At 37.4% G+C, this 25,849-nt stretch overlaps 1 protein-coding gene and 1 pseudogene across 4 annotated transcripts in view; both read right to left on the bottom strand.

Moving 5' to 3' along the window:
* Window positions 1–25,849, bottom strand: part of RNF130 (ring finger protein 130) — a 135,415-nt gene that overhangs the window by 15,509 nt on the left and 94,057 nt on the right. For 2 of the 4 annotated variants that reach the window (XM_043984725.1, XM_043984722.1), the window contains exons 5-8: window positions 24,453–24,535; window positions 17,539–17,635; window positions 9,652–9,856; window positions 6,524–6,617 (exon numbers count right to left, since the gene is read on the bottom strand). In XM_043984725.1, the coding sequence (XP_043840660.1) occupies window positions 6,524–6,617; window positions 9,652–9,856; window positions 17,539–17,635; window positions 24,453–24,535 (479 nt within the window). The remainder of the gene's footprint in view (window positions 1–6,523; window positions 6,618–9,651; window positions 9,857–17,538; window positions 17,636–24,452; window positions 24,536–25,849) is intronic. The other 2 variants (XM_043984723.1, XM_043984724.1) reach the window with 2 other exon arrangements.
* LOC122741347 lies at window positions 21,035–21,742 on the bottom strand (annotated as a pseudogene).

Here is a 25,849-nt window from a genome sequence, read left to right as displayed (position 1 = left end):
GCTGATGTCTTATAGCCCAGTTCTAATTTCATCACTTCCCTATTAACAATCTTTCCCTGGCTCCCTATTGACTACAGGATAAGTTCTAAGACCCCCTAAACTTGGCATTTAAAGTTTACTGTACTCTGACCCTAACAGATCTACCCTACTCTGATCTCTCCAGACTCACTTCCCACTCAACCCCTACACACCCTGGGGTTCAACCAAACTGGGTGCTCCCTGAACACATCTTGGGCTTCAGTTCACATGTTATTTCTCTTGCCTCTAATACCTTGTCACCATTAGTACCCTATCCAGCCTTCAAGGCCCTGGATCTCTTGGACCTCTCTGAACAACTTTTAACAATTTATACCTCTCAAAGCATTTTAAGTGTTGACTTTTGTTATTAATTATTTACATACTTGTCTTAACCCCTCTATTAGTTTATTTTTTTGGGGGGGCAGGGCAATGAGGATTAAGTGACTTGCCCAGGGTCATACAGCTAGTAAGTGTCAAGTGTCTGAGGCTGGATTTGAACTCAGGTACTCCTGAATCCAGGGCCAGTGCTTTATCCACTGTGCCACCTAGCTGCCCCATCTATTAGTTCTTTTTTTTTTTTTGGGTGAGGCAATTGGGGTTATGTGACTTGCCCAGGGTCACACTGCCAGAAAGTGTCAAGTGTTTGGGGCCAGATTTGAACTCAGGTCCTCCTGACTCCAGGGCCAGTGCTCTATCCACTTTGCCATTTAGCTGCCTCCATCTATTAGTTCTTAAAGTGAAAGAAATGTGTTTCATTTATCTTTGTATGATCTCAGAGTACCTAGCACGGGACCTAGAAGAGTAACAAATATCTTGAAATTATATTGAAATTTAACAGAAAATACTTTAATTTATTAATTTATCCATTTATACCTTGCCATGATTTATGCTATTCTCCTTCTGAGAAGGCTGCTGAAGAAAAATAACCAAAGAGGGAGATGTTTTTCTATCTGACTAAATATAAGTATTTAAATACCAAAAGCTGAGAGGCTTTTCTTAGTAAGGACTGAAATTTGTAAACTTCCTGTTATGATGACACTGCTTTAAAATGAAAAATAAGTAATGTAGCTATAACATTTAAGGTGTTTCTGAATAGTTTATTATAGCTTGGGTGGCAAAGGAAGGACAGATACTATTACCTTTTACTCCCACCTTGTCATCACATGCATAGAAGGGACTCTCTTTCACTGTATTATTTCAAAGTTCTTGAAAATCAATAACATGGTTTTCATGGGACATAAAAGTTCAGTGTTTTGAAAGGATTATATTCACAATTCTAAACTTTTCTATGTGTTTTTTCAGGTGTTTTTCTATACTTTTACATTTTCTACATGTTTCTCTATATGTAAAAAGGTGGTCGCTTCCTGATCCTTCCTCCGCTACCAAATCCACTCTAGGATGCCTGAATCATTATGAGGAGGCTTTTAATACCACCTCACATTTTCCTAGTATTCCATGCCCTTTCAAGGGCTTTTCCATTTTTGGTCTTCTCTGTGGGCAAGTGAGGAGAGGAAAATGATTTCTCCATTCACTTACCCATGACAGGAAGACAGAAGGTGGCACTGTTTTTGTGTCTGTGCACACAGAATCTTCAGACTGGACTGGGCACTGGAGGTCTAACACCCTCCCCCCATTTACACAGAAGGCAAGTCTTTCTGTTTGGTCCAGACCCGAGTACTCACAGGTGTGGAATCTCTCCCCATGGATGTGCTCTGGCTGCTACTCTATAGTCTCCATTCTTGTGACCTGCTCAGGTCACACAGCCGATATGTGTCAGGGCTGGGACTTCACTTTAAGGCTGGCTTTTGGATTCACTATCCCAGGCTGCCTCTCATGAGGCAATTAGTCACACATAAAGAGGATCAATAAGTAAAATGCTTATTTTTAAAAAAAAAATCTGTATTTCCTAAGAGGAACCAAAAGATTATGCAGGCTGAGAAATTTGGTGTTTAGTGGATAGAGTGCTAGATTTGTAATCAGAAGATCTGAATTCAAATCCTGCCTCTGATACCTACTTTAGTTGTATGACACTGAGCAAGTCACTAAACCTTTCTCAGCCTGAGTTTTTCATCTATACAATGGAGACAATAATAGCATCTACCTCAATGAGTTGCTGTGAGGGTTAAATAAGATAATATATGTATAAAACCTGGCAAACCTTAAAGTCCAATATAAATGCTAGCCATTATTATTTATTGAGTATTGTGATAGTTAAATACTAAAGCAAGGGGAAAATCCCCCAATAACTTTCTTTGGAGGTGGGACACTTATCCTTTCTTTCTGGAGTTCTGGGGAAAGAAACTAATTCTAATAATCATGTGTAATTACTTCATATTCCTGGGTTTGTCTCCTACCATTAAACTACATTGGTTAAATATTTCAGTACTGATGTCAGCAGTTTCTGATATAAATGGTCAATTAAAAAACTATTTTTGAAAGCTGTGTATCATTTAAATGTTATTAAATTAATTGCTAATGTCATTTCTAAGCAGGTGCTTAACAATAGGTCTCTAAACACAGAGATTTCTAACAGTAGGTTCTATTTCTTCACCCGAATGGTTGATAAAAACATTAACCAGGCCAGGGCGAGGTGAAGAGCCCTACCTCCAGGGTGATTTGGATATTTCCTGTGTTCAGTCCTTTAACCAGCTACAAAGAGCTGAACTGTCCTCTCCACCTTGCCCATCCCACCCCCCTCTAGCACTTAACTAGCTCTAGAACCACAAACAAGTCACTTAATCTAAGTTTTAGTTTCTTCATCTGTAAAATGGGGATGATACCAATGATACCCATCCTCACAAGGTTGTTGTGAGGCTTGAAATGAGATGTTGTATGCAAACCTTTAAGTGCCATCTAAATGTTAGCCATTATGACTATCACTGACCTCACATTTCTCTAGTGATTCTGTCAATCCCTTTGCTGAAATCAAGGTAATACTGTTTGTTAAACGTTTTCCTCAAGCTACGAGTCTAATAATGCTATTGAAAAAGAAAATGAATTCTCTTCTCTTCTACAGTAAAGTATTTTAATTTCTGATGGATCGAATTGGAACCCAGACAGGCACTTAAGATAACTTCTATTGCTGGATAGTAAACAAGACAAAAAGAAAGACACTGGGCATAATTTGTTCTTACAAAAGAATACATCTGAATATATATAGATAAACTTTTCTTGGAACTAAAAGTAGGAGTTTATCAGGTGGGTTCTGGTATAGAGACATTAGATAACATAGTAGCAGAGAAGGTCTCTGATGAGTTTTACAAAAGAAAGTAACACTTCAAATATTTGATTATAGTAACTCAATGAAGTTGTTTGTGTGTACGACAAAGGCTTTGTTGTAGTGGCTGAAAAAAAATCTGATAGCAAAATCTCTGGTGCACCCATTCTAAATGGGCTAGTCCTTGAGTAATAAAGCTGATCACTAGACCTGTATACAAAACCTTTAAAATTTGAGAGAATTTGGACTATGTAGTCACAGATGTTGAGAATCATAATAATCAACATTTGTATGGGCCTTTAGAGTTTGCAAAGTGCTTGATATAATCTCATTTGAAAACCTGGGGGCATCTACCCCATAATGGGTCATCTACCCCATAATAGGCCAGCTAAGTAGGTCCTTTATGGAGGCTGATTTCTAATCATTTAATTCAATAAGGAAATTGATCTTGGAGGATTTAGAAAAATGAATAGCTACCAAGTCCATTAGACTGATACTTTAAAATATCAACTCTCTTTAGTGGGCCTTTGATGGCTGTTGGATGGATTTTAATTCATAATTAAATTCTCTAACAAATATGCACATAGTCCATTATTTCTCAAGGTAAGGACAGTATGCTTTGGATCCCAGACATGGGGTAGGCACTGTTATCATGCTGCTATTTTAAGGTAAGTCTAGACAGCATCCTTACTCAAACAAAAAACTAATCCATTTCAGTATGTGTAGGCAGAAGGGGTGCCTGTAAGTAAACCTAAAACTTTACTTAGAAAAAAGGCTCAAATCCTTAAGTACTTGTACAATTATGTTGTTAAGATCTGGGAGTTCTGTACTACACAAGAGTAAAGAGATAACCTTAGTTTCAAGGATATTTTAAAAAGCAAGTATTACTGACTTGTTACTTGCCTTATCTATAAGAGAACTTCAGTACGGCTATTACAGAATATCTTATTTTAACTAAAATTATATCTTGTGGAGTCTGCCCAGCTTACATGTTAGTTTCATACATGATTCAAAATAAGCAAATTAATTGAGCTGCTAAATCTTATTTAAGATAGCCTACTTAAAAGTTGGAAGATCCCTAACAAATAGCAATTTCGGTTTTGATAAAACTAAAGAAAATTTTCCTTTTTAACATTACAGAGAACCAACAAATTCAACTGCTTAAGCCTATTTTTAGTTGAAAGAATAAAACCAGGTCAATTAGTATAGAGAAAGATGCTTATCTTCCTGATTGTTATAGCAGATTGACATTCTTATATCTGATTAATCTATTTAGTTGTTTGGATGTAAATGATGAAGGGGGATTAGGACACAGCTAACCAAAAATTTTAAGAAATTAGTTTTTATCTTAACCACCATGGAGCAAATGCTGAGCAATGCCCAAATGTTGCTTTCATTTGTAAATAAGTCACATGGATGTTGGTAATAGTTTATACAGCAAAGCACTAATCACACTGAATAACATAAAAATAACTTCTTGTTGCTGGGGAAGGTTGCTCTTGGAAAATCATAGTGTCTCAGAACTGGAAGAAACTTAAAGGAATTCTAACCCAACGCAAAAAAACCATTTATGAGACCTCTGACAGACCTTTTCTATTTGATCAGGTCCAATGACTAGAGACTTGCTTATGACTACAACTATTTGACATTTATTTATTTATTTTATTTTAATTTTTTTTTTTAGTGAGGCAATTGGGGTTAAGTGACTTGCCCAGGGTCACACAGCTAGTAAGTGTTAAGTGTCTGAGGCTGGATTTGAACTCAGGTACTCCTGACTCCAGGGCCAGTGCTCTATCCACTACGCCATCTAGCTGCCCCCCTTTTGACATTTATTTAGGTAAAGTTTGCACCAGGTTTTACAAACACGATTGCATTTGAGCCCCATGACCACTCTGTGAAGTAGGTTGTTCTATAGGTATCATTGTTCTCGGGCCACTCAGCTCTGAGAGGGGAACCTTTGCCTTATCTTGCTGGAGTCTGCCTCCATTCCACCAAAACTTGGATACCATCCCTGGGATCCCTGACTTTAACAGAAGTAAACCTTGGCTTTATTTTGCCAGGACACAGGCCTCTGTCCTACTTCTGGCAGTCTGCTTGCCATGCCCCATATGCTATCCTTCTGCCTTGTTCCCTGACAGCCGGCCACCTTCTAGCTCTTTTTTATGTGACATCTTCCCCCACTGGAATGCAAGCTCCTGGGGGACAGAGATGGCTTGCTTGTCTGCATCTATCCCCAGTGCTTAGCATGGTGACTAGCTTGTAGTCAGTGCTTCAATTCTGTCTCTGTCTCTGTCTCTCTGTTTCTCCCTACCCACCCATCTAAATTTAGAAGTAGAAGAGAACTCAGCAATCATCTAGTCCATAGCCCTAAAGCTGAAGAAACTGAGGCCCAGAGAGGAGAAGGATTTGCCCAAGGCCACACGACAGTAAGTGGCAGAGCTGTGATTCTAACTGCACATCCAGCACTCCTCCTCCCATCTCATAAAACTCCCAGTTCTATAGTATAGAGGCAAACAAAGCGTGCTTGACTTCTCCCTCAGGCTGCTGAAGAACCCTTAAGTATTTTAAGACTCTCCTGCACTCCCTTGGTCCCACTCATCTCCTGGTTTTCTTCAAGATCCCACCTGTACAAGAAGTCTTTTCTGATGCCCTTAATGCCAGGGTCTGCCTCTTGTTGAAGATCTCCACCTTATCCTGCACATGACTCATTTATACACAGTTGTTTGCATGTTACCTCTGCTATTAGACTGTGAGCTCCTTGATGGCAGGGACTGGTTTTTGCCTTTCTCTGTATCCCCAGCATTTTGCACTGTGCCTGACATGAAGTAGGTAAATCAGTAGTAAATAAGTGGTTGTTGCTTTCACTTCTCTAGACTACACATTCCCAGTTCTTTTGCCTATTCCTTCAGTGACATTAATTGTGGACTCCCTGACCATTTTATAGCTACTCACTGTGCTGTTTTCTCTCACTTGTCTTCTAGTAACACATGCAATGTAAAAAAAGCATTAGTATTTTTTGGCTGCTGTATACCACTGTTGGCTCACAATGAGCTTGTGGTCAGCTAAAACCTTTAGGTTTTAATTGTCACACCTTGTCTCCTGAATTACTGATTTATGAACTGTGCTCATCACAGTTTTATTAGATGTGGTGCTATTGGCATCAGTTTGAAAATGGTGCTTGTGCTATGGAAACCTGTTTTCTCGATCTTAAAAAAAAATTATCAATGTTTTTCCCCATCACCCAAAAACATAAACCAGAAGAACAAACTGAACAATCATTATACTTACTCGTTAGCTTTCAAGCTAGCTGTGGCTCTGATGATCATGTAGCAGAGAGTGAAGGCGCTGAGGAGGCCAAAACTGGCAATAATAAACCATTCTTCTGTTGACAAAGGAAAGGGAGGCAATCACTCGTGGGAGAAGGCTTATGTCATATCGATGTCAATATTTCTCTCAAATGTCATTGGCGGAGGCAACGCAGGTGTAAGCCATGACTGGCACAAGGAAGTGTAGTAGAAGGAGGTTTGCCAGAGAGTTACTAATTGGAAGAAGTTGTGGTGAGAAATACAAGGGGAAAAGAAAAGCAGGGCCTGGCCATTTCTGTCTGCCAACACCCTGAGATTTGTGAGAATGATGTAGTCACCAAACAGTGTGAAGTGACAAATGTAAAATAAGAAAAAATATTCATGGAAATAGATTTTTGTTAATTACAACTAAGTCAAACTGTCCAGCCAAGTTTCGGGCTTTTCCCCTTCTTCGGTGTGAAAACTTCACGAAGTCACCCCTACTTAGAGAAGACTTTAGTTGCAGAGAAGAACAATTCTCAAGAGCGTGATCCACGGAGATTCCAGGCAGTTTGTAGCCTGAACTTTCATTAGTTTTCATGATGACATTATGACAATCTTTATTATTTTCCCCTCTTTATGTACACATTCACACTACTGAACAAAACCAACACAACGTATTGTTGGTGTTTCATCAAAAGCAGTTGTCATTCATCTTGATTATGGAATAGTAATATTTACCACCACCAAGGGAATTGGAATTTTTTTCTATGACTTTTGCATATGTAACATATATGGATTTTCAGAGGTTTGATTCTGTTTAGATTACTTGATTCTCAATGAATTCTGAATGAGTCTATGGGGCACAACTGTACTAAAAAATCAGCCACCAGATAAAGCAGATTTGTCTGCAGCTGTGTTCTAATATGGATGTATGGTGGCAGCACTACAATGCACCATAAGTATACTTCATTTCTATCCTACACAGAAAGATTTCATGAAAAAGTACCACCTACAAAGCCACAGACTTTTGGATAAAGCTTGTCTTCCTTATTGCTATTGGACCAGGGGCAATAAAAATGGTCTAGACTAAAAAAACCTGCATATGATAATATAAGAAATATGAACTCCCCCCCACCAAAACATTAACCTAGTAGTTTGTGATAAAAATTAAGTTCTGCTAACCAGGAGAACATTGTACACAGTAACGGCAACATTGTGTGATGATCAACTGTGATAGACTTGGCTCTTCTCAGCAGTGCAATGATGCAAAACAATTTCAAAGAACTCATGATGGAAAATGTTCTCCACATCCAGAAAAAAGAACTGTGGATTCTGAATGCAGGTTGAATCATACCGTTTCTACTTTTTGGTTGTTTTTTTTTCTTTTTTGAGGTTTTCCCTTGTGTTCTGATTCTTCTTTCACAACATGAATAATGCAGAAATAGGTTTAATATGATTGTACATATATAACCTATATCATATTGCTTTCTGTTTTGGGGAGGGGGGAGGGAAGGAGAAACATTTCGAACTAAAAATCTTATGAAAATGAATGTTGAAAATTATCTTTACATATAACTAGAAAATAATAAAATACTTTTATGATTTAAAAAAATGAAAAAAAGGTGAAAAAACCCTAAAAATTAAGTTCTGCTCCTGCACTTTGTGACAAATAAAAGATGGATTAATATCAGGAAATGATAGCACAAAATGATAGTGATAGTACAAAAATCTGGAATTAGGTTTTGGTAAGAGTTTATAGTGAGACATGTTACTAATTCAAATACTTATGCCTTGTGAATCTGGACATTTTAATAAAAAATAGGGCTTTGCTTTATTCCTATAAAAGCAATAGTTTCCCATCACATATTGTGCTGACAGAACAAAAGGAGCAAACAGTCCTGATTGAACAGAGTGCAATCAATATATGGGGCATAGTCTGAAATGTGCAAAGGAAAGTAAAAGTTGTTCATAAAAATGTGTGAGGAGTGGGGTAGGAAAGCAGCTCTTTTGAGACATAGATAAGTTTTTTTTTGTGATGTGGTCAAAATCAAATTCTTTACTGTTCTCTGAAAATCTGCTTATGGCTGTGACTACTTTGCTAACATTTAGGAAACTATGAGATGTTGTACTCAGCTTTGCTTAGCATTAGCAGCTCAGCAGATTGCCCTTCATTTTTCTATTGAGAGGGTCTTGTAGAGAACTGGATCAAAGGGTTCATTGCTAAGGGACCTGTACCACTTCAAGTCTTCCAATTTGGAGACTTTAATATTAAGCCAAAAAGAAAGAAAGGAAAATAAATTAGCATAAAAATATCAAAGCAAGAAACAACAAAGACTTTGCTAACAATTCCCAAAGATACAGAGAAATTCATATTACATAAGTTCAAAGTCTAGACTCAACTCTTTACTTCTGGGACTTCTTTTATAATTCATTTCTGGAAATTCGAGGTACCAGTGCTAATATTTGTAACAACACCCCCCAAAAAGGTGATAGCCTGAAGTAATTTTAGTTCTAACATTTTCCATGATTTCTTTTTGAGAAATAATGATTTCAAAACATCAACTATTCATATATGTAATAGAACATTACAATTTCTAAAGCAATTACAATACACATTAGCTCATTTAACCCTCACAACAGCCCTGTGAGGTAGGAAGACTAGGTATTATTCTTTCCATTGACAGGTAAGGAAACTGAGGTTCAGAAAAGTGAGTTGCCCAAGGTTAATATGTGGTAGAGCTGGGACTTGCTTTCATGCCTTTCAACTAAGTCTACCATTCTTTCCACTACATCATTCACTCTGTCTCATATTTGTAAACCAATGATTGTTAAGGACAACTAAGACTCCTACATTCAATACTGCCACAATTAATTTCTGTATAGACTCAAAACTTATTCCCCATAGATTCAAATAAGTCTTAAAATAATTTGTTGTGCAAAGCATATATAGATGATCTATTTCAATAAAAGCATCTAAAAATTCCTCAAGTGGTTGAAGATATAGAGTTATGTATTCAAGAACCCCCAAGGATACCTGAATTGTCTTGTAGGGTTGTGCTATGTTAAGCTGAGGTTCCTGAACAGTGAAGGAAAAGCACTCAGCACTTTAAGTGAAAGATTACCACTTACTTGTTACTGCAATGTTGATTTCTCCTGTTCGAGGAGTGAGCTCCCCATCCTGAGGAAGTTGAGACATCCCCGAAGTGCGCAGTGGCTCAAGGCCAAGGGAGCTGTCACTGGCAAGGTCACCAAGTGCTGATCTTCGATTAGCAGCTTGGCTTCTGGTAAGCCTTTCCATGTCAAAAGCTACATTATCAGTACATGGCAAATTTGGCTGAAAAATATTTTCAGATTAAAAATTACACATATTTATTTTTATAAATATGAATAAAATAATAAGATTAAAAATAAGAAATCTTAAACAGGGTTTTAGAGAATCAGTTTCTAAGTTATCTGGTGGAAAAAATATTCCCCCACCAACTTTTTTTCATGTTTTTATCAATCTTTTCCCTAAGAGAGCTTTGAAAATGAATTCTTTTAAAAGGCTTAAAAAATTTCAACGAAGGCACATTACTACAAAGTAACATTGTTATGCATTGCAGTACTGATAAAATTAATTATTATACCTTTATAAGATGGTTACAGACTTTTTGGGGGGAATAAAACTAGAGTTCTGGCTCAAAGGTAGATTAAAAAGAAGCTGGAGTCTTCATTACAAAGCTGAAACCCAATGTGAAAAGCAAGAATCATACTAATTTGGCTAAATTATTTAGTTTGGTGGTGAATAATAAAGTGTTATTTAAAACATCCAAATTCATTCTATTTTTCTTTAACAATACAGATTTAAAGTAATGATTCATTTAGGGTGGTTAGACAAACACAACCATCCAAAACAAAAACCATGATGTGAAAAAGAATTCTGAGTGAGAAAAATAGCTGGTCCAAAGCCAAGGTAGTGTAATGGGAAGATCTTGAGCTTGAACTTGGAGTCAGGCAAGACTTGGGGTTGAATCCTACCTTTGATGCTAACTTGTGTGAACATGCTTTCTGAGCATTAGTTTCTTTTTTTTTTTTCCTGAGCATTAGTTTCTTAATCCTTAAAAAAGGAATAGCAACAGCTATAATAGCTACTTCATGGGGTTGTTGTGAGGATCAAATGCAATAATATGTGTAAAATGCCTTTCAAACCATAAAGAACTATATAAGTGGGCTATTATTATAATTTATCATTATTTCATATGGAGCTTGTAGTCTATGAAGAGCTTGTAGTCTGAGATAATTTCACAAAGACTGTTGTCTACGTCTACCCCATCCTGTAGCCACACAATTGATTTTTTAGACCCAATCATAAAATTTTATATTAATCCCTATTAAATTTCATCTTATTGGATTTGACCTATCATGCAAATGTTCTAAAAATATCTTTTTAGATCCATGATTTCTCATTCTACGTGTTAGGAAAACCCCATCAAGCTGCCTATCATCTGAATGCTTAGTATTTCAACTATATCTTTACCCAGATCATTGATTAATATGCTGAATAGAGTAGGGTCAAGGACAGATAGATTCCTGGGGCATTCCACTAAAGGCCTCCAACAAAACTGACCTCCATACATCAATTACCATTTTGGGTACAGTTACATAATTTATCTAACTTTATTTTCAGTTTACAGCTTTCCATTTTACCCACAAGAATATCATGACATCCTGTGAGATCTCATGGAAATCCAGGTATCCTATGTCTAAGGTATTCACCTGAATCTAGTAATCCTGTCAAGAAAGGGAACAAGGTTAAGTTGGGCATGATATGTATTTAATGAACTCAAGCTAGTTCTTAGTGCTTTTTGTTTCCTTTCTTAGGACTCACAGACCATATTTAATAACACATTTTAGAATTTTTGTGAGGAATTATGTTAAATTACCAGCCCCTGGTTTGAAGAATCCACTTCATCGTTAAAAAAACAACAACCCAGTATAACTGTGACATAATTTTAAAAAGATCATCTATATTGGCCCAACAATCACACCCCCATGTTTTCATTTCTCTGAGAGATGATTCTGATGACCCAAATTCATTTAGGTCAACCAGGTACTCTCAATTCCTTGTTAACATTTTTAATTTTATACACTTCACTGCCTTTTCTCCCTCATTTGTTATCATCCTCCATAGTCACCCTCATTTCCTTTTTGCTCTTCCTCTCCCCCGCATAGGTACTTAAAAGAGCCCTTTTTGTTGTCCTTAATATTCACCACAAACCTTAACTTGTTCTGGGTTTTGGCTTTCTTAGCATTTGTAGAAAACCTTGCTACTTGTTAGTAAATCCTTAGTTTTCTGTCCACGCATTCATTTTCTATACACTTTTCAGAAATGTGTATTGGCTGATGAGTTCCTGCTGTAGCCACACGTATCTCTTAGGCAGCTCACTATTTTCTTCCTCAGATCCATCTGTTTGTTTCAGCAGAATTTTGTTCTTAAGAATATCCCTCTGGAGCCGACTTTGACAGAATTTTAGGACACAGAATCTTATCTCAACTCTTTGAAATTGCCATTTCCTGGTCATCCCCAAGCCGCGCTGCCTGCTTCCACCAGAATTCATGCTTGTGCCCTTAGAACCCCAGGCTCTGATTGGTGAGCTTTCATTTTATCTTACTGGTCTTGGGTCTATCGTTCTGCTTACTGGTGTCATGTTGCCAGAAAGTCTCCTAAACTCCAGCTTCCTCCCCTTTCAGACCCTGGACTCCTGCCCCTGGGACCCTGAACACTTATTGGTAAACTCTCACTTTATCTTACTGGGTCTTGGGCTTGCTATACCACTTCTAGGTCATCTCCAAGCCATGATACTTCCCTCTCTTCTTTTTTGCTTTCCAACTCTTAGTGTTGTCTTTCCCATTAGAATATAAGCTCCTTAAGGGCAGAAACGGATCTTGCTTTCTTTGTATTCCCACCACTCAGCAGTGGCCTAATGACTGCTTATGTATTTACTTTTCTAAAACCCAGGGTGTACAGACACCTGAGGCCATGAATATTTTTATTGTCCCTTTTCTGGGAAATCACCTCTAACTTACTACACCTCTCCACTGATATTCGTATTCTGTCCCTGGACACTCTGTGGGATCTATGGTAATAGATGTATATGGGCAATTTTCTCTTCTTCAGCTTAAGAAACTCTTGATCAGATTTGTAAGTCTTCAAAAGCAAATATATTCTTCCCAAGAACCAGAAGATTCAATTCCTTAGAAGATGTACTCCTGGCTGAGAGTCAATACAAAACAATTATTTCATATCAAAGCTCTCACCCAGAAATCCAAATCCCATTCTTTAAAAGCATCTTAATTTACTATTTTACTTCTTGTATGCCCATTTCTGAAGCCTCTACTTTCAACCATTTGCAATGTTGAAAATGTTAGCTGTGTTATAAGGTCTTCATTTTTTTTTTTCTTAGTGTCATATAATCTGAAAGATACTTTCTGGATTCCTTCTAACTCATAAAATATCCCCCTGTGACTCACTACAAGTGGACGTGATTATGTGTTTTAATCAGGAGACTTTCTGTGATGCTCTGGGAAGACAGCATACTATCTTAACTGTTCATGTCAAGTCAACTTGGCCATTGCTGTATCCCTCAGACAAGAGCTGCTATCTATCACGATTTATCTATTCTTCTGATAAAGAATAAATATTCTATCTCCTGATGGGGATACTCATCATCATTCAGTGGAACAGCAGAGGCTGCTTTCTTCTTAGAAGGTCTAGGTCCATGTTTAAACAAACAACCCAACATAGTTCCATAGGTTTCAAGAGCCTTCTATCCATATTTTTGCGTCATCCTTTTCTATCCTCCAACCTGACATAGATTTTGATTCTAATCTACCTCTTCAAATTATTGTCTTCTTTGAAGTACTCCTTTTCTTACAAGAAACATTTCCTTGTAGCAACCCTGTATGCTTATAGGACTGTGGGGTCATGCACAAGTAATTTAATATCAGAATTTTCCACGCAATGCTTGAATACAATTGTGTGGGTTTGTCACAGTTTCTGTGTACCTTTCTTTTATTTTTCTCATATTTTCTTTTATTCCTTAAGTTAGCTGATGTTCACCAGCTTAGAGCTAAGCTCTCCAACAGAGACTTTTTCCCAGGGTTATGTCAAACCATTAATAGTTGCTTTTTGTGTCCATTTATTCCACCTAAATGCATTGTCTAGGTCACATTGCTTCATTGAGTTTATGAGAAAAGCACAACAGACTTTGAAGAACGCTTGCTAAAAATCTAGGTAAATTGCATTTATAGCATTTTTCAAGTAGTGGATTACCTGGACCTAAAATCTGTCTTCCCATTTTATTTACTGCTTTATGTCTATATGTTGAGCATGATCTAATTAAATGTACACAAATGCTTCCTGTGGGGGAAACAAGAATGGCCTGTTTGACTTGCTTTGTACTTAAGCAAAACAAATTTATTGCTATGTACAAATCTGCAAAGCCTGCATAACTGGTTTCTTAGATATCCAAGGCCAATGGGTTTCCACATATGTTACAAGAGATGGACTTCTACCTTCCAAAGATGCCTGAGGAGCTGGAGGAAATAAATATTGAATAACATGACTATTAACCTAAGAATAGTCTTGCTTATACCACAGCACTCTATCACCCCAATAGTAACCCTTTAAAAAAAGGAAATAAGGCTGGTATGGCATGATTGTTTAAGCTATGCTAGCTTTTTGTAATCACTGAATCCTTATCTGGATGTTCACTAACTATCCCGGTAATGAAATATTCTAGGATCCTTTTAAGAATCAAAGTTAACCTTATTGTCCAGTAGTTTGTAGACTGCATTTTCTTCCCATTGACATATTTGTCCTTTTCCGATCCTCTTGTACCATCTAGAGTTCTCCAGAATGTTTCAAAGATCACATCACAGCTCAGTCATCATGTTTGCCAAATCTTGTAGTAACCTATTGTGGTTCATTGGATCCAAGACCCTTGGAATTCATCAAAGGCTGCCAGGTGCTCTCTTAATATTCCTTATTTATTTCAGTCACTTAACTATTATTACTTATTTTTAGTTTGGCCTTTCTAGTCCAAACATCGTTTTCCTTGAAGTTGTTTTCTCTCTACTTGTCATCATTCCCCCTGTGCCAAAGGGCACTCACTTCTCCTTCAACTTGAATCCTTTTCCCTCCCCTGATGATCCTGTTATCCATAGCTTTCCTTGACAATCTCAGGTCATTCTGAGCACTGGCACTCCCGATACCATTCCTTAAGAGCTATGCCATACTTTGATCTTCAACTTCCTATACCTGCCTTTGCTGCCATCTTCTATACCTATATTTTTTCAACCAACCATGTTGTATGAATTACTGGGAGGAAGTAAAATAACAAAATTTGCTTATATGCAATAAACCTCACAACTTAAAAAATCTACATATATAATGTCCTTCTTTTGGTGCAACTAATTGTTATTTTACAATATTTGGCACTGAATTCACAAGATTTTAGCATATATTCTTTAATTCTTTATCATTAAATAACACAGTACACTGGAGATATTAAAGCATGTTTATCTCCATTCTTGGATACATTTCTTAACCTTTCATGACATGTCATGGTGCAAGGCTATGTTGCTGTCTTCTTTCTCTATTTGGGAATTTCTATAATAATCCTGCTTCTCAGTATATCATTATATTTAATTGGAAATGGTACTTATAGGCCCTCTGGAAGCAAAAAAATCCCCAAAGGAATTTTTGGGTGCATGTTATACAGTCTGAGAAAAATGCCCGGCTCTTAAAGATTCACCTAGATTTCTCATCATAACAATTTGTCATAAGAGCCTTGAATGAAAAAGTGAATGGCATCAATAAAAATGACCTTTTCCCATGCCTCAGTACTCTCATCTTTGTATTGTTTTATCTATGACCAATGTTTTTTTCTTCAGAGTAATGGTTGGCAATGGTTTTATGAATCTTCTTGCTGTTTTTCCAACTGTAATAAGCCTATGCTACATTGTAAAGGAATCAATAACAACCCCTCCACCTGCTAGGTCCTCCCAAAGATTTCTGCTTGTCTTCTGAGATTTATTTATTTATTTTTAGAGCAAGTTTGTCATTTATTGGCTGTTTTTCATTTCTGATCACACTTTTCTTTGTGTTTTAGTGCAAATGACCTTGTGTCATTGTGGGCTTGAATGATCCTTGAAACACTTGACTTCCTCATACCAACAGTACTTGTAATACCTCTAACAACCAATGAAGTTTGCTCTTTAAAAACCTAAAACTTTGGCAAGGTTTCTTGGAATAATATCCAACCTTTAAAATCAGAGAATTGCAGCAGCTAGGTGGCACAGTAGATAGATCACTGGCCCTGGAGTTAAGAAGACATGAGTTCAAATCCAGCCTCAGCCATTTATTAGCTGTGTGACCCTGGGAAATTCACTAACCCCAATTGCCTCAAAAAAGAAAAATCAGAGTTAAAAACATGAGATCAATGGCACAAAATCCAGGACTCAAATGATAGCTAACTAAAAGTAGGGAAATCAGCTCAATCTTGTTTCATTTGGTCAAGGACAACTGTCCTGTGACAACCTGGTGTCAGTAGAAGCAAACATGCATGACCACTGCTTTCACAAAATGAAAACATATCAAAATTATTGCTTGTGACAAGTAATTTGTATACCACTGTAAATTGTTGATGAGTTCCCTGTGCATCCACATTGGTTTCTGAGACAATTCCCCCTTTCTGTTCTTATCAGAATTGTTTTTCTTCTTGTCTTCAGAATTTCATTGTTGAAAGCTTTCTATCTCTCTTGGACTGGCTTCTCTTATAGAATTTTAGTTAACAGGATTCCACTTATCCCCTCTGTGAACCCGTTAAAATCTTCTCTCTCCAAATCTAGGTTATATATTAGACTATTCTTGGCTTTCCTCTCCTCTTTCACAAATTCTAGGGTGGAGTGGTTACTTGCTTTTATGGCTCCCATCATTTCTATACCAGTAGCCAGTTTATCTTGAGTAAAAGCTCCCCTTCTTGTTTACTCTGACTTTTGAAGGATGAAATTATCATGAAGTCAAGTCAGGCTGCAATGATTTTTGTAGAGATAGCTTGAACAGATGCCTAGGTAATTTAAGTCCCCTACCATTATTCTATTATGCTTCTGTGCTAGGTTTGTGATGTTTCTCAACTTTATTTATTTTCTTTTTCTATCCAAGTGGTCTATAGCAGTGATGTCAAACTCAAATCAAAATGGATCCCTATGGGCTGAGTTTGACATCTCTGGTCTACAGTAAACTCTGAGACAACAGCACTTCTGGTTCTGTTTTTTATTGATATTTACACAAAGACTTTCTCCTGTTCCCACAAGGCTTCTGCTTTGGTTTCTACATTTTCTTACATGAGTACATCTTCTTAACATACAATGCTATACCCTTACCCCCACTTTATCTGGTTTCTTTTGAATGAAGTGTTCCAGTCATAGATTTCATTCCATCGAATCTCAAGTGATACCTTCTTACTTTAATTTCATCTTGTTTATCACCCATTCTTTGGAAAACACTCACCAAAACTTGTATCTCTGTTCCAGTTTTACTTTTTTCTTGGCGTCAGATTTAAGAAAGTCACATTTGCCCATTTGAAATTTCAGACATTCCTGCCCTTCTCCTCTTCAAAGTGACACAATAGCTGTTAATGCTTTTCTGTGAGTATCATGAGTTTAACTAGAGCTTTAAGCTATTTGGAGAAAAGTGTTATACAAATCTAATTATGCAGTTATGTGATAAACATGCTATTTTTCACTATTTGATGGATCAAGACTTTAAAAAACCTTAAGAGATATTAAATGATTTTTACCAAATAACTCTGGAGTTTCCTGGTATGCTGTTTATCTTTCTTCCTAAAAGCATCATAACTACTGTAGTCAAACTGAGTTAATGTATGTGGAGCACTTTAAAAGTACTATACAAATATAAATTATTATGTTAAATATAGAAAAGAATCTGGATAAGGAATCCATTAAGAAACATACCATAATTCCCAAAGCCTTCAAAATGTTCAATTTGCACATTGGACAAGTACAATGTTCACTAAGCCAGGGGTCCACACAGGATTTGTGAAAAACATGCCTGTTAAATAAAAAAGAATCTTATTATAGCAATCATATAGAATTAAACATTACTAACCAGAATTCAAATCATTAATTATACAGCTAACTTTTTTGTTCCTTTTTGGAGAAAAAGGCAAGTCTCAAGAAGAGTAATATTAGGTATTTACTCAGGGAATGTCTTGGGGTCAGAACAAAGTCTTATCAGTCTTCTTTATCTTCTACATTTGGTTCAGTAAAGGGGAAACAAAGCTCAAAACAATGATAAAACCCTTTTAGAGAAGGGGCCCACATTCTCCACCATTACAGGAATCAGCTGTTGACTAAAACTGATGGGACAGGCCACTAGCCTAGATGAAGCAGCAAGTCACCATAGGTGAGAGACAGGAAGCAGCTGGCATGTGTTTCAAAAGTTCAAACCACAGCTACCACTATCTACCTTCCCTCAGTCTTTGGTGGATATAGCTCAAGACACCAAGTCTAAATTCCTAGGGGGTAAGAGAGCCTGCCAAACTACTGTCACTATATTAAGCCCAGCCCCAGCAGACATCATCAAGGGGAGAATGGGTCACCATCCACCAGTATCAACTACTGACTCACTGCCACTTTTGGGACAGAGAAGCCAGCCTTAATGAAGTGCAAGGAATTCTGAGGGAGAGACAGGAGGTGCTATGTGCCAGGCAAGTCAAACCACCTTGATCATCACTTCACCTCAGACAATGGTGTAGGTAGACATCCTAAGACCCTGAGTTTAACAGCCCCTCCAATTGTAATGCCCAATAAACCAAGGACCCCGTTTCCAATTTGGCTCTCGTAGGTATTTTTTTTTTTTTGGGTGGGGCAATGAGGGTTAAGTGACTTGCCCAGAGTCACACACTTGCCCAGTGTCAAGTGTCCGAGGCTGGATTTGAACTCAGGTCCTCCTGAATCCAGGGCTGGCGCTTTTATCCACTGTGCCACCTAGTTGCCCCCCTCTTGTAGGTATTATCAAGGGGAACAAACCTTGTGGAGAAAGGGTTCAACCTCTGGGCTCTCAATACCACTAACCACTGAAAGTGAGTCCAAGTGCCCTAGGAACTGTAGCACCACACATACTGCTAGCTCTGCTTCTAGTTTGAACCCTGAAGCTCTAGTCAAGGGAAGCAACTCTTTTGAAGATGCAACCTGATAACTTCCTCTGCAGGTGTTGTATCTCCCATTTCCTTAATAGCCACAGCTACTTAAGAGTAAGAAAAGCAAGTTCTCAACACCAAAGTTCTTGCCACTGACAAATGATTCAACATCAGAAACTGAGAGCTCTATTAGTGGACATAACATTACAGAAGAGATATTGTAATACACTTTACTGTTGCACCCCAAGGACCACTGGGGCTAACTTGTAGCTAAAACATCCTACATGTGTTGTCTTTTCCAATTGGAATATGAGCTCCAAGAAATGAGGAACCACTTTGCTTTTCTATTTGTGTTGCCAGAGCTTAGCAAAAATACTCTGTATACACTAAATGCTTGATGCTTTTTCATTTATAATCTTGAGATAATTAGAATTTTTTTATTCTGAACTTAAACACCAAAAAAGGACATTTCCATATGCAAAACAGACAAAAAGAGAATTTGATATGAAATCGTGACTCTCCTCTTCATATAGTTTGTTTTTTAAAATACATATAATGGGGCAGCTTGGTGGTAAGTTCAAATCTGGCCTCAGACACTTAACACTTACTAGCTGTGTGACCCTGGGCAAGTCACTTAACCCCAATTGCCTCACCAAAAAACAAGCAAAAAATACATACAAAATATATTCTATACATTAATTTCAAAACAGACAAGTAGTCTGTCATTTCTCCTTGAACATTCTTTTGTTGTCTTTTGTGCATTGAAAAAATGTGGTGTTTTTTTCCTGGAATCACTACTGCTAACCTCTCTTCCCTGGCCCTATCCTACCCTTAAAACATAAGACAAAGAAGGAGAAAAAGCCCTCATAACAAATAAGCACAGTAAAAAAAAAAATGCATCCACACAGTGGCCGTGTCTAAAAATGAACATCTTTTTCTGCACCTTGTGTCCATCATCTGTCAGGAAGTGGGAAATATGTGTCATCATAAGAGCTTCTGCAAATATTGCTGATCACTGTATTGTTTTCCTATACAATGTTGCTGTTATTTTATAAATTGTTCTTCTGGTTTTGCTCACTTTCCTCTGCATCTGTTTACACTATTTAGGATTCCCTGAAACAGTTTCTTTTATCACTTCAAACAGCACACTAATATACCATTACATTCATATACCACCAATTTGTTTAGGCATTCCCTAATTGTAGAGGAAGCTGAGATACCCCTTTATACTGTAGTTCTTTGTAATTTTTTTCTTTTTTACTCCTTTTAATCGCTCTCCTTCAAAATCAGGAAGTTTGTTTTGCTTGTGACTATTCTTTCCCCAATATTATTCTTCCTCACTTTTCTCCTTTCCCATTCCTTTTGTTTCCCCACTGAATTTGATGTATTTCCATACCAAACTATTCATGAGTGTGAATGATCAATTCTCCATTGCCTGTTTCAGATAAAAGACTATTTCAGATGTGAGGTTCATTTCATGCTTACTCCCCTTATTCCTCCTGCTCCTCCTTCTTCCCTCCACCCTCCCTCCCTCCCTCCAATTCTGAGAAATAATAAGTTTTTCCTCCCTTTTCCCCCCCTCCTTCTTATACTCCCATATTCCTCTTTACTTGTTCTCTCCCACAAGCCCTCAGGGCAAGAATTGATCCAACCCTAAAACCTCTATTTTTCTTATTTGATTTTATCAATAACCTTTGAAGATATTCAGGTTCTGAAGGGACACAATTCTCCCCCATGAGAATGCTGGCACTACACTGTATCCTTCCAATCACTTAATTAAATTGACTTTTTGGGGTTTCTCTTGACTCTTATATTTATAATTCACTGTTCCTCCTCAGCTCTGATCTATTCATCAGGAATTCTTGTTAGTCTTCTATTCCATTAATGGTACATTTTTCCTTGTAGAATTATACTCAGCTTTGCAAAGTAAGTTATTCTTGATTGTAAGCCTCTCTTGCCTTTTGGAAATATTGTATTTCAAGATCTCTTCTTATTTAGAGTAGAAATTGCCAGGTATTATGTGATCCTGATTGCAGCTACTTGGTACCTGAACTGGTTCTTTCTGCATGATTACAATATTTTTAATTTGATGTGGAAGTCCTAGATTTTAGCTAGGTTTTATTCTTTTGGGGTTCCTTTCAGAAGGTTATTGGTGGAATCTTTCTATTTTTCACTTTGCCATTCTGAATACTTATGATTTCTCATTTCATGAAATATATCTAGGCTCTAAAAAAGAATCACGGTTTTTAAGGTGTCCAATGGTTCTTTTTTTTAAATGAACAACGGATTTTATTTAATCATTTCTGCATTTACAGCTGGAACTCTGAGAATTCGAAATTAACATCTTTGCCCGTCAGCTTCTTATAAACACCAGAAAATGTTTCTATCTATGCTCTACACTGTTCTGCTGTGTTTTATCCAAATGGACCTTTATGAACCTGCTGCCATCTAGTTTCACATGGATTCTCTTGCCAACAATTTCACCTGGAAAGACAAGGTCTTCAAGGACTGCATCATGCACAGCAGTCAGAGTACGGCTCCTGGGACGCTTTTACTTATTTTTTGTATGGCTTTTTCTTGTTGGCTTATGAAGAATTCTCCTCTGAGCAATAAAGACCACATGTTTGCCACTGAAGGTTTTCTCCAATTCACAAACTAGTTGTACTTGGATCTTCTGAAAAGATTTTAGCTGAGGAACTGGAACAAAAATGATGATAGCTTTTCTGCCACCACCAACTTCAATTTCCTAGTTGCTGTGATATTCAGCTTTCTTAATTGAGCCTTTAAGTCAGAGTTCATCTCCAACTCTAGGAGAGCCATGAAATACCAGACTCGAACTCGTCTGGCTTCTTGCCATTGGGCTTCATGATCTTGGTGCTGGAGCTGGACATGGCACCGCCTCAATGAGTGCTGAGCTAGGAAGAGGGAGAGAGTGTGTTCTTTCTCTCTCTCTCTCTCTCTCTCTCTCTCTGAAATCTCAGCTACAGGGATGTCCAATGGTTCTTCTTCTTCTTCTTTTTTTTTTTTGTGGGGCAATGAGGGTTAAGTGACTTGCCCAAGGTCACACAGCTAGTAAGTGTCAGGTGTCTGAGGCTGGATTTGAACTCGGGTCCTCCTGAATCCAGGGCCGGTGCTTCATCCACTGCACCACCTAGCTGCCCTGTCCAATGGTTCTTAAATTATTTTGCCTTCATTTGTTTTCTGTTGTTTTTGGTATTAGATAGTAGAGTTGGGTAGATTTTGATATTGAATAAAAGAGTAATGATTATTACATATATTTATTACAAGTGTTTTTTTGTTTTTCTTTATCAATGGGGGAGGGAAGTGAGATAAAGAGAAAGTGGATTTTTAATTTTTAAAAAGTGGTCATAATAGGCTAATATCTAATCAGAAAGAGGTTACTAATGGTGTGACTCAAAGATCTATCCTTGGCCTTGTACCATTCAACATTTTAGTTAATTACTTGGATGAAGCCACAAAGGCACACGTCAAATAGATAACACAAAGATGGGAGGGGGAGCCAATAGACTGGATGACAGAATCAGGATCCAAAAGGATTTCAACAAGTTAGAATGTTAGGTTATAGCAAATAAAATGATATTTAGTTAGGATAAATGTAAAGTTCTATATTTGGGTTAAAAAAATCAATGTCATGAGTGTTAGGTGAGAGAGATATAGTTAGATAACAAATAGTTCCTGTGAAATTGATCTTTTTAGTGGATCATAAACTCTACTGAGTCATTTATATGACATGGCAGCCAAAGAAGCTAATGCCATACGAGAGTATATCCAGAGAAATAGAATCAAGGGATATCGTTTCATTAAGCTCTGTCCTGGTCAGGTCATGTCTGGAGTAATATGTTTGGTCCAGGCGATTTGAGATGACCGGAAATGTTATAAGAGGATTGGCTGAAGGAACTAGGGATATTCAGGCTGGAAAGGAGATGATTTGGGAAGACATAATAGCTATCCTCAAATATCTGAAGGATTGTCATATGAAATAGGGATTATACTTGTTCTTGACCCCAGGAGGAGGAAGAACTATGAATAATGGGTGAGAGTTTAAAAAGAGAGAACTTTAGACTTCATGTAAAGAAAAGTATCCTAAAAATTAGAACTGTTGTTTGTCGTGGTGTTATGACTTGAAGTGAATTGGACTTAAGTGAGGGAGGGCTGTGCAAAGTCACCAGCCTCACTCTCTCCTTCAGAGCCATCTGGGTCCAGTGGCAAGATATATATCAGGATGACTGAAGATGGCCCGGATGTTTAAGGCAATTGGGGTTAAGTGACTTGTCCAGGGTCACACATAGCTAGTAAGCATCTGAGGTGAGATCTGAACTCAGGTCCTCCCAATTTCAGGGTTAATGCTCTATCAACTGCACCTAGCTGCCTCTAACAATTAGAACTATCCAAAAGTAAAATGGGCTGACTTAGGAAAGAAATCCTCTCTCACCAGAAGTTTTCAAGCAGAGGTTAGATGATGAATTGTTGGGAATGTTGTAGAAGTAATTCTTGATCAGGAATGGCTTGGATTAGATGCCCTTTTAATTTCCCCCCCTAACATTTAGATACTGTAAATAGCACTAAAAGTTCATCCTTTAGGGCCAGGTAGAATGATTCTAATTTCATTTTCATATGACATCCTTTCAAACACCTGAGGATAGCTTTCATGTCCTTCTAAGTCTTTTCTTCTCTAAGATAAACATCTATAGTTACTTCAACCTATCCTCTTATAGTATGGTTTATGTCACATTAATCCTCTTTTTTAAAAAGACTAATTTATATAGCACTTTAAGATTTACAAAGCATTTTCTTAATCAAAAACACTTCATGCTCTGGACCAAGCTATAACATTTACCAACCTTCAAACCTGTCCCATATTTCTCCACTTCTCCATTTTTCCCCTTGATGTCTCCTAAACCTGGAATGTTCTCATTTCTACTTGTGGCCACATTACCTATCTTTCGAGACCTAGTTCCACATCACATTCTCTGTGGAAACCTCTGATCTCAGCTGAAAGTAATTTTTCAGTTATGATCTCCCAAAATTTTGTACACTTCTTAGGCATGTATAATTTAATAATAAAATAAGATAAGATTTTGTTATGTAAAGCTCCTTAAGGAAAATAGATTTGGTTTTATATAAACTTTGAATTCAGTTTACAAGCATTCTGAGCATAGGATCATAGATTTAGAACTGTAAATTACCTTGGAACTCTTCTAGCTTCACCCCCTTCATCCTATAGATGAGGAAGTAGAGGCCCAGAGAGTTAAGTGACTTGCTCAAGGCATTGCACTACATTGTCTTCCTTAAATATCACAGTAGGCACTTAAACTTTTTTGTATGAGTGCATCAATTAGATCCTTAAAAGTGAAACATGGTATCCATTCTAAAAAGAATTTTTCAAAATGAAAACAGAAAATTGAATCTAGGCATTGCCACTAAGATCCTGGGCAAATCATTTCACCTCTCTAGGATCCATCTGTAAAAAGGGGTTGGGGGTTGGACTAAATAAATGGTGTTCTAGCTGTGTGACCCTGGGCAAGTCACTTAACCCTAACTGCCCCACAAAAATAAATAAATAAATGAATAAATGAATAAATAAATAAAATAAATGGTGTTGAAGATCCATTCCAACTTTAACATTTCATAGTCTATGATCTCAAAATAATCTCAATTTAAAAACAAAATTGATTTCTATAACAAACAGGTCAAACAAGGGCTTACTTGCAGGGCAGAATTCGGACAATATCATTTTGCTTGTAGCTCTCTATGCACACAGCACAATGATCAAAGTCTGGGTCTGTTTCCTGAAACAAATGGCACAAAAGCAAGAAGTAAGGTGCTGAAATTACATAGCAATGAAAGAAGACACCGTTATTATCAGACTTAAGATTTTCGAGTGGATATAAAATATGCAAGTTGGTTATGAAAAAAGATGTTACAAAAAAGGTTAAAATCACAACCACCATTCCTTCACCATCATTTTTTTCTATAAAATTTTCTACATTTATTGCCTCTACTTCCTTAAACAACCTCAACTCCTTTAACCCTTGTTGTCTGGCTTCTGCTTCCATCGTAGGAATGAAATTGCTCTCTATATATCACTAATAGCATATTAGTATCAAATCTAATGAATTTCAGTCTTCCCCTTCAATGACACCACTGCAGAAGCTGATACTATTTACTATTTTACTAACTCCTGCTTTTGGCTGCACTTTCTTGGTGGTTCTAACTTCCTGACTGCTTTTTGCTCTATTTACTACACCAGTACCTCCTCCCATTTCCGCCCCATAGACATAGGTATTTTCCAAAGTCCTGACCTAGGATTACTTATCTCTCTCTCTCTCCTGTTTATGTGGCTTCAACTGTTATTTTTCTGTGGATAACTCTCAAGTATACATCTCCAGTCCTGACCACATTCCCAAATTAATATTTACGACTGCTTACCAGACACATTCACTTGGATTTCCTACCAGCATTTCAAACTACTTATCTAAAACTGAACACTAGACCATTAACTCTTTCTCACAAATTATTTTTTCCAACTGAAATTTCTGTTTTTATTATTGGTTTTATGATTCTCTTGGTCAACCAGTTTTGAAATAACGTTTGATACCTCTTTTCTCCTTGTCTCTTTTCAGCCACTCAACCAATCACCAAGCCTGTCAATGCTTTCCCTTCTCTAGCCAGCATCTCTTGAATCCATTCCTTTCTATTGATTCCTCCCAACACCACTGTAACTTTAAATCTTCCTCACCTCATGCCTGGGATGTGACCAAGAAAAGAGGCGGGAAGTACCTGACTATTTCTCATAAAATGCAGCCTGGCTGACTGGCCACAAATCTGTCTGTTCTAATCACCCATCTAGCATGGGTTCTTGTTCTGTCAGACATGATTGCCTTGGGGAGTAGTAAAAGATGGCACATATTTGTGGAGAGACAGATGGAAAGAAATACTGTTGGTGAAAGATCACAGCGTCTCAGAGTTGAAAGAGACACTCTCTACCCCCATTTCTATCTTTTGCACTGGTTATCAAATCAGTAAAGCCACCGATTCTGGAAAGGGTGTGTCAATCAGCTAGCTTATGGATCAACTCACCATTTCTGTGACTTCTCATTCCC

The sequence above is a fragment of the Dromiciops gliroides genome, chromosome 2 (genome assembly GCF_019393635.1).
Source record: "Dromiciops gliroides isolate mDroGli1 chromosome 2, mDroGli1.pri, whole genome shotgun sequence".
In the NCBI taxonomy this organism is placed as follows: domain Eukaryota; kingdom Metazoa; phylum Chordata; class Mammalia; order Microbiotheria; family Microbiotheriidae; genus Dromiciops; species Dromiciops gliroides.
The sequence above is the reverse complement of the archived record's forward strand: the minus strand, read 5'-3'. Positions and strand labels throughout refer to the sequence as shown.